The 13,611-nt window shown below is 29.9% G+C and overlaps 2 protein-coding genes across 11 annotated transcripts; one reads left to right on the plus strand and one right to left on the minus strand.

Moving 5' to 3' along the window:
- The first annotated feature begins 567 nt into the window (after window positions 1–567).
- Window positions 568–6,291, plus strand: LOC114303758 (secoisolariciresinol dehydrogenase). Its single transcript, XM_028248905.2, has 2 exons — window positions 568–727; window positions 5,255–6,291. Exons 1-2 carry the CDS (start codon window positions 687–689, stop codon window positions 6,051–6,053), a joined length of 840 nt encoding a protein of 279 aa, XP_028104706.2. The 5' UTR covers window positions 568–686; the 3' UTR covers window positions 6,054–6,291.
- Window positions 6,292–6,818: 527 nt separating this feature from the next.
- LOC145788827 (uncharacterized) lies at window positions 6,819–13,014 on the minus strand. 10 transcript variants are annotated; one of them, XM_082892008.1, is made up of 7 exons: window positions 12,760–12,993; window positions 9,448–9,792; window positions 8,418–8,514; window positions 8,119–8,169; window positions 7,868–7,912; window positions 7,650–7,727; window positions 6,819–7,363 (listed from the first exon to the last, which is right to left on the minus strand). In XM_082892008.1, the coding sequence occupies exons 3-7, from the start codon at window positions 8,454–8,456 to the stop codon at window positions 7,049–7,051; spliced, it is 528 nt and encodes a 175-aa protein (XP_082748134.1). In that variant the 5' UTR covers window positions 8,457–8,514; window positions 9,448–9,792; window positions 12,760–12,993; the 3' UTR covers window positions 6,819–7,048. The 10 variants fall into 10 exon arrangements, 6 of the variants coding, with proteins under 6 accessions (XP_082748134.1, XP_082748133.1, XP_082748131.1 ...); XM_082892007.1 differs by having other exon boundaries at window positions 9,448–9,798; XM_082892005.1 differs by having other exon boundaries at window positions 9,448–10,712.
- Window positions 13,015–13,611: the final 597 nt, after the last annotated feature.

Consider the following 13,611-nt stretch of genomic DNA (forward strand, 5'->3'; position numbering starts at 1 on the left):
TTATTTTGTCCCTAAAAGTCTATTTATTAGTGACATTTTCAAAATTTTATCGTTAAATGCTTTGTTTTTTACTTTTCGGGACGACTTTTTAGTGACTATCCTCATGACGATGGAAATTGGTCTCTAAATGTCTTTTGCAATAAAATTTTCACTTTTAGAGACCAAAATATTTGGTCTCTAAAACTCTTATATGTTGTAGTGACATTTAGAAAATATAAAAAAAAATAAAATAAAATGCATGCTTTCAGGTACATTCTCACCATAAACTATACGTTAAATTTGAATCCATATGCAAACTTTTCTAAATATTTGTTTAAGTAGTTTGTTTTGGAAAAAGTTAGAAGTTAAAAGAACATACAATTGAGAGCGGCCACCAAAAGCAAAATCGTTTCCAGTGGAATAAATATTTATAAAACTAATAAATTTCTTTGAAGCGAACAAAAGAATAAAAAATTGGACAAGAATGAATAATTTAGCTTTATGTGTTTGTGTTTGACAAAGTTGGTCGGTTGCATAGATGGATGTTAGGTAAAACTGTTTTATATAGACAAGGCTTTAGTTGCGTTTGTGCTTTGTGTTTAAATACACAAGGCCTTAGCTCTTGAAGTCCCACCTCTCCTCCATCAATTCACCCTCACTCTCTCTCTCTCTCTCTCTCTCTCTCTCTCTCTCTCAGCCAGCAAAACATGGCAGCCAGTTCTTCATTCCTCTCAGCCACGTCAAGGAGGTAAGTATAAAATGCTAAATCATCTGGAAATTCTTTGCGATCATATTCTCCAAAAATTTTTAGGATTCATGAAGGGTGTATTTGAAAACATACTAAAATAATCAAAAAGGTAAAAAATTATTATCAAAAAATAAGTAACCTTTTTATTTTTCTACCTATCTTTCTATAAAAAGTTAAAATTAACTAAAATAGTTAATTTCCAAAACAATTCTTAATTATTTGAGTTTATGCTATGTATTTTAATAAAAGAAAAGGTATACGTGGTTCTCCTTAAATTTTATTAGCTAAAATATTAGTATGCACCACTCTTTTGTGTCTTTTTAAAAGGGAAATTCTAATATACACGTCATTTAAAAATGGTATACTATATGTATCTTTAAATATGTCATTTTATTATTTAATTATGATTAATTTTCATTTTTAATTATAATATTATTTTAGTTATGACTTATAAATTTTTTAATTATGTATTATGTTGTGTTTAGTTATAATATTTTTTTTTAATTATGACTCAAAAAATATATAATTATAATCATTTGTTATAAAATGTATATGATACACGCTCTTTAAATAATGTGTATCATAATATTTTCCTTTTAAAAATCAACATAAATAAGTGATGCGGAAAGTATTTTAAAATCACTAAATAACTTTTGATTAATGTGAATGTTTACCCACCATATCATGGGCTTTGTACTACAATGAAGAAGGTCAAGCATTCGTCCCTACTCGTAAGGGTCAGACCGTGTTACAAAAATAATGATGTTGATAATATGTCACTATAACATATAAGAGTTTTAAAAGTTAATATTTTGATTTTAAAAGTAAAAATTTTATTATAAAAGATATTTAAGGACTAATTTCTATTGTCATGAAGATAGTTGCTAAAATATTGTTTCAAAAAGTCAAAAATAAGATTTTTTAGTGACGAAATTTTAAAAATTTCACTAATAAATAGATTTTTAGAACAAAATAATTTAGTTTCAAAATTGTTTATTTTTTGTGATAAAAAATTTGATCTCAAAAGGATAATAATTCAACACTAATATCTAATTTTTGTTGTTAAAAATATAATAACGACACTTTTCGAAATAAAAATATTTAGTTCCTAAAAAATAATTTTATTTCTAAATTTTAATTTCTAAAACTTTAATTCTTTTATAGTGTGTTGACATTTTCATATCATATTTTATAATTTGTTTAATCTAGTACATTCACTTGTAGTGGATTCTGTTTAAATTTTATAATTAATCTGATAATTATAAATTATAAATTTTAAACTTTAATTATAAATTATAAGTTTTATAATTTTTATAAAATAAAAATTAATCTGATAATTATAATTATATTATTTCAACGCATTTATTTTAAAAAAATAGATAAATTACGAATACATTTTTTGCGATTTATTTAAAATATAGATTCTCTCATATAGTTTGGAAAATTACAAATACCCTCTTGTTGTGATGTTTTATTTAACAAAATTAATTGAAAAAATAAAATTCTTAACTGCTCTTCGATATAATAATAAAATTAGTTGAATTATTAATTGAAATAAATTTATGATATCATTAAGAATTATTAATTGACTGAATAATTTATTAATAAAAGAGACAAACCTTAAAAGATATATTTGTAATTTATCCTTAAAAAAATGAATAATAAATATAATTTTAAAAATACATAATAACATTGGTAATATTATAGTACATATCTTTGTGAAATGAGGAATTCTATAATACATACCTTAAAAAATTCAACAATGATAGAGACCACTAATTTTGGAACTCTAAAAAGATCACTAATGACATGGCACTCAATCAAAAAAGAAAAAAAATACAACACCAAGGCAAGAACATCAAATCATTTATGGTGGGGCCCACTGCCACATCATTAGTGATAGCACTAATTAGTGCTCTCACTCATTTTCCTAAAAAATTAGGTATCATATAACCTATTTATGATTTGATTATAACAGTTGTGTGAATCTGTTTGCGACATTGAATCTATTTGATTATAACAATTGTGTGAATCTGTTTGCCTCATCGAATCTGTTTGCATTGCTATTTTCTTCATGTAACAAAAGGATTTGGTTTGGCAATTGTTCCCACTTTCTTAATTGCAGATGCGCACACCATTTTCAGAAGAATTTTTTTACATAGAATCATATTTTTTATTTTATTTTCTCATTTTAAAGCATAAATGGGTGGGTCCTAAAATATTTATGGATGTGGGTCTCATTGTTATATATCTGATGATTGGAAAAAGAGATAAAAACTGGAATTGTGTATACGAATATCATTCATTGTGTTTGGTTTGAGTTTTCTGAATTAAGTTTTTTGAAAATTGACTTTTTTGATTTTCGTATTTTTTTGTTTTTAGTGAATATTTTTTAAATTTTAAATATTTTTTTTTACTTTTTTAAATGCACCTTACTTAGATGTATCTAAAAAGTAAAAAAATTGTGAAAAAATATTTTAAAAAATTAATAAATACATAAAAATACAAAAAAATATATTGAATTCTTATATTTTTTTTTTGTATTTTTGATATTTAGTGAATTTTTAAAAGCTTTTTTTTACAATTTTTTTTTACTTTTTAGGTGTATTTATGTTAGGTGTGTCTAAAAAGTAAAAAAATTGCTTAAAATATTAAAAAAAATCAGTAAAAATAAAAAAATACGAAAAATAAGAAAGTAGAATTTTTTGAAAAGTGAAGACAAGCAGGGGGGACAAAAGTGGATCTAGATTTTATAGCACCAGAGGCCAAACATGGAAATATAAATAAATTGAGCTACCAAGAAAAAAAGGGCAGCTCCAACCCTCCAAACAAATCCAATTCCACATTCTTATTTCTGATAAAAAAGAAAAAATGTAAATAGAAGAGCTCATAGACAAAATAGTAATGGAATTAACTTGTATTTTAGTTTAAAATCATGTCATACGGGCATATATGACTTTTAATTTTGAAAAATGCTTGGGAGCATTAATTAGTGCTCCCACTAATTAGGTGGCAGTGGGTCCCGCCATTAATGATGTGAGGTTTTGATCTTGGAGTTGTGTTTTTTTTTTTTTTTTTTTACTTTTTTAATGCATTAGTGCTATTAGTGGTGATGTTTTTAGTGGGATGAATAATTGTTGTTTAATTTTTATTTTTTAAAACAATCCTGCTGCATACCCCCAGTGCGACCCCCAGTGAGGTGTCGCGCCCCCACTGGCCGAAACCCAAAAAAAAAAAAAAAAAAAAAAAAAAAACAGTTTTTTTTTTTGTCTAATTATGGACTGCCACCTCACTGGGGGTCGACCCCAGTGGTTGTATGAGCCATTTTCCTTTTTAAAAATGTAAAAACATTAAGTAGTGTAAACTTAACTAAGGGGCTCTAGCCTAATTAGTTAACCTTTTGGTCACCAAATTTTTTTCTTTTTCCTAAAAGAGAGTTCTTGGGTTCTATTCTTAGGAGTAGAATGAGAGGTCAAGATTTTCTTGCAAGTGTATGGGTGTGAGTTTGACCTCTCATGTGCTAATCTTGCAAGTGTATGGGCGTAAATTTGACCTCCTCAATATAATAATTTAATAACAAATCACTAACTTTCACTTATTAAAAAAAAAAAAAAACAGTGTAAACTTTTAACACACTATTTATTTTTTTATCTAGTCCACTACAATTGCTCTAATAAGTCAGCAATTACAAATCAACTCAGTTACAATTGAGAGGGAGGCTGTTGGACCGGCCCTGTTTGTGTGCTTTTACGGGGTCAATAGTTAAAAGTAAAAAGTAGAATAATTATATAAAAAAAATTAATCTACAATCACTCTAAAACTTTTGTTTTTTTTTTAAATAAGATTTTTACTTATCGTGGTCATGCAAGTTCTACCTTGAAATTTTGTAAAACTAGTAGAAAAAGCCATTGGCCTTATTTGAGAAGTTAGTTATTTTAGTTAATTATTTGACTTTTGACTACTTTAAACTATTTGAGAAGTTGAATGGTTTTTTTATGGCTAATTCGATGATTGAAAAAGAAAAAATGAAATGATTATAATTGAATGTGACATTTTATTTTATTAACTATTTTAACATATTTTATCATTTAGTGAGTTATTTTAACCCAACTCTCTTCTCAAATAGGGCCAGTGTTACGTTTGTGCAAGGAGCAACATGTTCTTTTGTTTGAAATGTTTAAAACTTTAATTAGTGATTTGAAAAAAATTAACATTTCCTCATTTTACATGAATTACTACCTAAATCTCAATACACTTAATTAATAAATTATTAAGTTCCTAATTTTAATTTTTATTTCCAAATATATATATATATATATATATATATTTTCAAGTTCTTTTGTTTCTTCAATTTTTTTTTTTTTTTTTTTTTTTGTAATGTTTTAAATTATTAAAAAAAAATTAAGAATATAAAAAGTGTTCAACATTTCTGATTTATGATAAGTTTTTATTCAAGTTCATACTATTTCAGGACATTTCCATTTTCATACTACTTGACATGACACATTGCCTCTATATATTGTGTAGGCTAGAGGGGAAGGTGGCACTGATCACCGGAGGAGCTAGCGGCATCGGCGAATGCACAGCAAGACTCTTTGCCCAACACGGCGCCAAAGTAATCATTGCAGACATCCAAGACGAGCTCGGCCAGTCTGTGAGCGCGGACATAGGCCTATCCACATGCACCTACATTCACTGCGATGTCACCAACGAAGACCACATCAAGAACGCCGTCGACAAGACTGTCGAAACCTACGGAAAACTGGACATCATGTTCAACAACGCCGGCATATCGGATCCCAACAAACCCCGTGTGGTCGACAACGAAAAGGCCGACTTCGAACGCGTTCTGAGCGTGAACGTGACGGGTGTTTTCCTGGGCATGAAACACGCAGCCCGAGTCATGATTCCTGCCAAGAGCGGCTCCATCCTCTCCACGGCAAGCATAAGTTCGAGCGTCGGTGCTGCAGCCTCGCATGCTTATTGCTGCTCGAAGCACGCAGTCTTGGGCCTAACGAAAAACATGGCAGTGGAGCTGGGACAATTTGGCATTCGGGTTAATTGCTTGGCACCATATGCACTTGCAACTCCTCTGGCAACCAAGTTTGTAGGGCTTGACGATGAGCAACTTGAGATGGCTATGAGTGCCTTAGCTAATCTTAAGGGGGTAACACTCAAGGCCGAGGATGTTGCTAATGCGGCACTTTATCTAGTGAGTGATGAGGCCAAGTATGTAAGCGGACACAACCTTTTTATAGATGGTGGCTTCAGCATTCACAATTCGGCATTCCACATGTTTCAGTATCCTCCAGATTCTTCATCTTAGGCCTTTCACTGATTGTTTGTGTTGGGAATTGGATTGGATCTGACCCGATTCATAACCCATGAAACATCTAAATGGATTACAAGATTATTATCATATAATTATCATAGGATAATTATTGTATTATCTTTAATTATTTGAATCGTGTGATAAGATAACTATTTAGTTATTTATAAGAGAGTTTTAATGAAAGTGGATTTCTATCTACATATCTGTATATATCAGATATGGAGAAAAGAAATATAAGTGTGTTGTGTGGGACTTTACTTGTAAGAGATTCTGGAAAATTGTTAACAACAAAAAAAGAATTTTTACAGCACCAAATGCACGTCGTGGATACTATTCTACGACGTGCGGCGTCACGTCATATTATGACCAATTATGGAAAGTCATTCACTTTCAACGACATGTCATAGTACACCGTTAAAAACTATTTAAAAGCAAATCTTGTGCGTCATTTTTATTTTTTCTATGACTACTTTTGTATGTCATTATTTGGCAGGACAAATAACAACACTGATTGTGTGCCGTAAAATATGTAATACAACGACTTGCTCAGCCTGTCGTAGATAAGTAGAGCATACCACAGAGTTCGTGGAATGTTGTGGAATATTTCATATAATGGCCTAATTTGCTTGCTGTAGAATATGCATTATTATTATTTTTTTTTTAATTCAGCGGGTTTTATTTTGACCTGTTTTGTACAATCTAACATCACAAACAAGTTTCATAAAATAGTAATCAACCACCAAAATATTGTTTCAAGCATAAAAAATAAACCATATCCATAAATTATGAACATTCACAAATTGTCAATATATACATCCCAAACATCCAAAAACTAATCGTAAGTTCAAAACCATCCAAAAGGACTATTCTTAAGTTCTAAATTATCCAAAAAGTTATAAACCATCCAAAACTGTACATGTATAAATTTGTAAATATTACCCAAAACTATTCAAAGATTATAAAAATCTATTCATCAAAGTCTTCAAAAACTATCCATAGATGTTAGGAATTCTACTCAAAGTCAAAGCTAATGAAATGGGTTGGCCAAGCAACACTGCTTCCAATAGCATTCTCAAGCACAAACGTCTCACGATTAGGCGAAATAATGGCGCATTGACTATGACATGGTTAACCCGTACTTTCCAACACCTAGAGCCAAGAGACACGTGATGTACTAATGCTTTAGAATCTGTTGATGCAATTGTGCGTTCCGCAACCACCAGCTTTGTTCTATCCCAATTCAACAATTTACATTTGGCATTGTCCAAAGATCCATCATTTCCAGTTCCATTTGCATCATGCAACTATTATAAAAGCAATACATAAAATAAGCTAATGAATTGAAGACAAAATTTAAGTTATTATTAATGTCATATAAAATTTATCCAAATATCTTCATCCCCTTCACTGTTTTTGTTACCCTAAAAAAATTGTAATACAATATCAAGTTATATTTATTTACTCAAATTTAATAGATGATATGGGATGTATATGAAAATTTGACAAAAGCTCTTAAGTATAAAAGCAAGCAAGCAAACAAAAGTACAAGAACGAGAAAAATGCAAATGAGTAAATTAATACAAAATTTACCCAAATATTTTGTTGTGAGTGCATCCTACGTTCACCACCTCCGTGCACCCTATGTTCACCTCTACTGTTTTCCTCACCCTAAAAAAATTGTAATATAATGGCAAGAAGTATTTGTTTACTCAAATTTAGAATCTTAATGTAATCTATATGCAAAATGACAAGCTTGAGTAGAAAAGCAAGCAAGCAAAAACACAAGTATGAGAAATATGCAAGTTTACCTGGGTTTCTCCATGTGAGTGTCCATTCGCCCCTTTGCTTAGCTCCTACAAGTATTAATCAATTTTTTAATTTTTACAAATTTTGTGAAATATCCTTCTATCTAAGATGGGAAGCACATGTGACAAGCAATTCCAATTTTAATAAATGTACACGAGACCCATTATGATAATAAATTTAAATAAGAAGTCTATGGACTGTATAGTTCTTTTCATAAAATTAGAAAAAAAGACAAAGAATTAGAAAAAGCTACCTGGGTTTCTCCATGAGAATTTTTTTTGCCCGTTGCATCTTCGCTTGGTTCCTACAAGTTTTAATTGATTTGTTTTTAAACTTTAATGAAACATCAATATATATAACATATATTATCACATTCTTCATTTTTTTAAACTTGATTTTGCCTTTTTCCTTTTAACATTTTAGCTTTTATCTCTCAGAGTTCTTGTTCTAAGAGCAGCAATTTTTGATTTAGTTTTCTCATATTTTGATTTTGGTATGCTTGTGCGTCAACTTTCGAAGGCAATGCTCCAAATCCAAGCCCTCTTGCACTACCATGCCGTTTTGGACCAAACGCTTGAGCAATTGCATCATCTTTGATAGACGTTGGCCTTTGTTCTGTAGAAGGCTTGTGAAGCTCTTGAACTTTATTCTGCAATATATAACATTTATGATAAGGAAGCCAAGTTTGACAATGTAATATGTATACATTTTAATGATATTGCTTCTCCAAATGGTTTGTAGAAAGTTTTAAATAGGTTTTACAAAATTTCTTTAGTTTCCAAATTGTGGAGACATAATTTTTTTGGGATTTTGAGTTGTTCTAATGTATATAAAATTAAGAACTTTTCTTATTCAAACGGAGAACATGCTTTAGATATATATATATATATATATATATATTTGAATTTATTGAAGCTCTCTTCCCTAATCCTAGGTATGTTGCCTAGAATTTCTTAATCTTCTTAATTTCCCCCCTTCCCCCTCACCCACTTTAAAGCTCTTTAAAGTGCAGTATCGTACCTGTTTCAACACAATCTCCCTATCAATTAAGTCCCCAGGTAATTCATTTGGAAACACATCAGAAAATTCATACATAACAGGAATAGTGTCCACATTAGGACTATCAGAAGTCTCAGTCATAACATAGCACATATAACCCCTACATCCCTTCATAAGTAATTTAACAACTTTCATGGAAAAAATCAAGTATGGGGGAGGAACTATCCCATTCCCAGCAAATACAAACTCAGGTTAACCAGGTGGACGAAACACAACAGACTTATTTGCACAATCAATAGTTCCACAGTACTTCGTCAACCAGTCCATACCATGTATGCAGTCAAAATGATCAATTCTCAAATACAATATCACATCACCAATCACAATATCATATGTTTAGATCATATGCCAGATAAACATAAGCACATACCATAGAACCCCCAGATGGTGTAGATACAGATAGTAAATAATTCATGGCTTCTAAAGGTCTAGTTAATTTCTAGAAAAAGGCATGCGGCACAAAAGAGTGTGTAGAACCAGAAACTATCAAGACATGCATTTTGGGCACAAATGAAGATTATACCTGACACCACAGATTCAGTGTTCTGTATATCTCCAAGTACTAGTGTGAACACTCTCCCTTGCCTTAACATTTCATTCCCAGTGTTGCCCCTAGCATTAGTTCTTGCGTTTGACCTCGATACAGAAGTAGATCCGACTGAACTTGTTGCTAGGCGATTGGCATTCTCAGACCCAAGTGGACAATCTTTCATTATGTGGCCAACTTTGCCACACCGGTAATAGGCATGAGATGTACGGTAACACACCTTTATGCTTCCTTCCGCAATCAGGACAAAATGGAATAAACCCACTGCTCTGACTTGAGCTACTTTTAGACCCCGTGTTTTGCTTTTTGCTTCCAAATGAGCTGCCACTACAACAAAAAAAGGTTTTTATGGCGCCCAATGCACGCTGTAAAAACCCTTCTACGACGTGCAGACGCATGTTATATTATGACCAGTCATGAAAAGTCATTCACTTTCAACGACATGCTTCGTACACCGTTAAAAGTTATTTAACGACAAATTTTGTGCGTCATTGTTACTTTTTTTACGACATGTTATAGTACGCCGTTAAAAACTATTTAACGACAGATTTTGTGTGTTGTTGTTACTTTTTCTACAACTACTTTTGCACGCTGTTAATTGGTGCGACAAACAACAACGTTGATTGCACGCTGTAAAATATATAATACAACGACTTGATCAGCCTGCCGTAGATAAGTAGAACATACCACGACGTACGTGAAATGCTGTGGAATATTTTATATAATTACCTAATTTGCTTGCTGTTGAATGCGTATTTTTTTTTTTAATTCAGTAGATTTTATAAAAGACTTGTTTTGTACAATCTAATATTACAAACAAGCTTCATAAAATATTAATCAACCACCAAAATATTGTTTCAACCATGAAAAATAAACTATATCTATAAATTATAAACATTAAAAAATTGTCAATATATACATTTCAAACATCCAAAAGGACTATCCTTAAGTTCTAAATTATCACACCCCATATTTTATTACTCGGATAACATTACTAATATTCATTAATTAAGTCCATTTACAAATAACATTTCATCCTTGGATGAAATGATAAATAATTAAATATACATATTCCCTCTTGTTATACAACAATGACATCTTACAATAAAAGAAAGGACACTACTCTTTATAAAAAAATAACACTCAGCCAAACAACAAATGAAGTAATACAATCCATCACAACATTACACTTATGAAATGGTAAAACCCATTGTTTGATCTTCAAATCCGAAAAGCATTCCCTTCACACATGTACAGGCAGGGGGTGAGCAACCACTAGCTCATCAAACAATCTCACATTAAAATATTAGAAGCTATGCGGGTACCAAAATACTCATACATATACGTGAAATCATATCATGTCAAAACCATATGATTTTATTACATAATCTCTTAAATCTAATTTATTTAATTAACCACAACAAGTTAACTTAAATAAATAAATATGTTTCAATAGCATCAAGACATCATTTTCAATTCATTCAATTGAATCAAATTATTAAACAATTCATCAAATCCATTTTATACAGTTTTATGAGATGAATGCATATGCCATGTCATGCTCAAAATATTTTTCTTATCTTTTGAAAATCTTACGCACAATGCCATTTTAAAAACACATTAATCCAACAATTTCAATAAAATTCCAAGATGGTAAATACGACTCAGGTAATCCTTAGTCTGGTGTCTGCAAGTAGTCTATACAAGTACTATCAATTTGTCATTTTTACCAGTATTAACTAGAAGGCTCGACAACTGTAATTTGTCATTTTTACCAGTATTAACTTGAAGGCTCAATACCTGTAATCTGTCATTTTTACCAATGTTAACTGAAAGGCTCGACACCTATCATCTACACCACCTTTCAAGACTTACCACCGTATTTATCCCAAAATCATATCATGAAAACTTGTTTCCCAACATTCCTTTCTCAATGCAAAGTTTTCAAATCAAATTTCAAAGGTTATCATTATCAAATGAATTGATATGCCAATACAATGATTAATAATATAATGCAATATTTCTTCCACTTTCAATACTTCCACACAATATTCCCATTGTGATCAAAATTCTCATTTCTCATTTCAATATAATTTTCTAAGATGAATATAAATACTTTTATTCCAATTCATCCATGGGACAACACAATTCTCACACTTAGAGTAATCTCAACCATTTAGTCACTTCAAGACTATATCAACATTTTTAACAACAATTTTCAAAACTTCAACAATTCTCATATTCCATGAAAACCATCCTTTATATGTAAACAAATAAACAAAATTTTCAAACATCATTTATTTTGGCACACAAAATAAATATAACAACATCTTCAAAGATTGTCAACATATTTCTTAAAGATCTCTAATTTCTAGGTTTTTTCACCAAAACCACTCATCTTCATTTTGTTGAAAGAAAGTCACCAAAAACATCTCTCTTCAATCCTCATAGTTCAAAACCCTCAATTTCTATTTTAAGAGGAATAAGAAAGTAAACCCACTTTCAAAAAAATCTCTCATCTTCTTGAATCAACAATCAATTTTCAAAACAAATCAAAGGATGATTTCGAAAATTATCTAGATCTTACAAAAACATATATATATAACTATATTTCAACATAACCACTTTTCATGCCAAGCTATTTAAAGAGGTAATATTTTTACCAAATTCTCTACCAATAACAATTTCACAACTTTTTCTAAAATTACTTAACTAACATGATATTTACATAAAAAATTATGAAATATGCCCAATAGTAATTTTTCAAGGTTATGAGTTTGAAAGTTCACATTTCACATTTTTATTTTTATAAAAATGAACACAACTTAATCATCAACATATCATTTCTTATAAAATATCATGAATATAACACTTTTAGGGTTTTAATCTCAAAGCAACTCTATAATTCCTACTTAAGCATTTACTCCATATTCCTCAATATTAATTTATTTTTCTCAAAAATAAATTGCAAATTAAAGATAAAAAAAATTCAACTTTATTTTTCTCAAAATAAATCATCTAATCATAATATGATGTAGAGACAATCCATACAACCATTAAAGTTTATTTTCGGATTTCTTTGCAAAGTTATCAACACAAATTATTTTTTCCAAATCAATCTCAAAATGCCAACATTCTTAACATTTCAACATAATTTTTCTTTCAAAAATTACCAAACAAAAATCTATATATATATATATATATATATACAATACCTCTTATAATGATATATTTTCTCAAAATAACCCTAACATAATTTTAATGTAAAAATATGAAGAAAGTTCATACCTCAAATAATAAAGAAGAGCAGATTTGGAAGGCAAATCTTGCCCGATCATGAATCCAAGACTACCATTGTGAAGACTGTGATGAGCTCTCCGACTTTCATTTACAATACTTTTATAAAATCTCACTCTAAAAACTCTCACTCTAAACTCAAAGCTTGAGCAATCATGAAAAATAGAGAGAGAGAGAGAGAGAGAGAGAGAGAGAGGACACCCTGCCAACCAACAAAAAGATGAAAGGAAAAGGAAGGGAAAAGAAGGAAAGGATAAGGAAAGAGGGAGATAAGGGCAGCCCACGTGGGTTGTCTTCTAAAAAATAAATTGGTTTCTGAAAAATATAATTTTTTTAAAATAATACTTTCAAATTTTATAATATAAATTATAAAATGATATAATTTTTTCTATCACAAAATATAATATTTTTGTACACCACAAAATATAATATTTTGCTCATTATGAAATATGCACTTATTTCCTTTACTATAAAAATATATAATTTTTCACCATATGATACCCACCATAAATTCAACTTTCGAATATTATTATAATCCCATATAATAAATAATAATAACTTACTAATCACATAATTAAAAGGGACCAAATAATTAAATATAAATCATAAACAAATTCAAATTAAATTGAATCTAAATCATGGGTTCAAACATGGTCCAATTATATACCAAAATCAACCCAACTAGTTTATCTCAATTCATGGTCCAAACACTCAAAATTCAAAATCAAATTCTGCTAGACCGAACATCGATCAGTTCGCGAATTTTCATCAAATATACTCATCATTAAATTCTGAAATTTTTACCCAACGTGCTAGACTCTTATGTGAATAAGATATAAAAAT

Source organism: Camellia sinensis, chromosome 10 (genome assembly GCF_055761805.1).
Source record: "Camellia sinensis isolate YWXY chromosome 10, ASM5576180v1, whole genome shotgun sequence".
Lineage (NCBI taxonomy): Eukaryota > Viridiplantae > Streptophyta > Magnoliopsida > Ericales > Theaceae > Camellia > Camellia sinensis.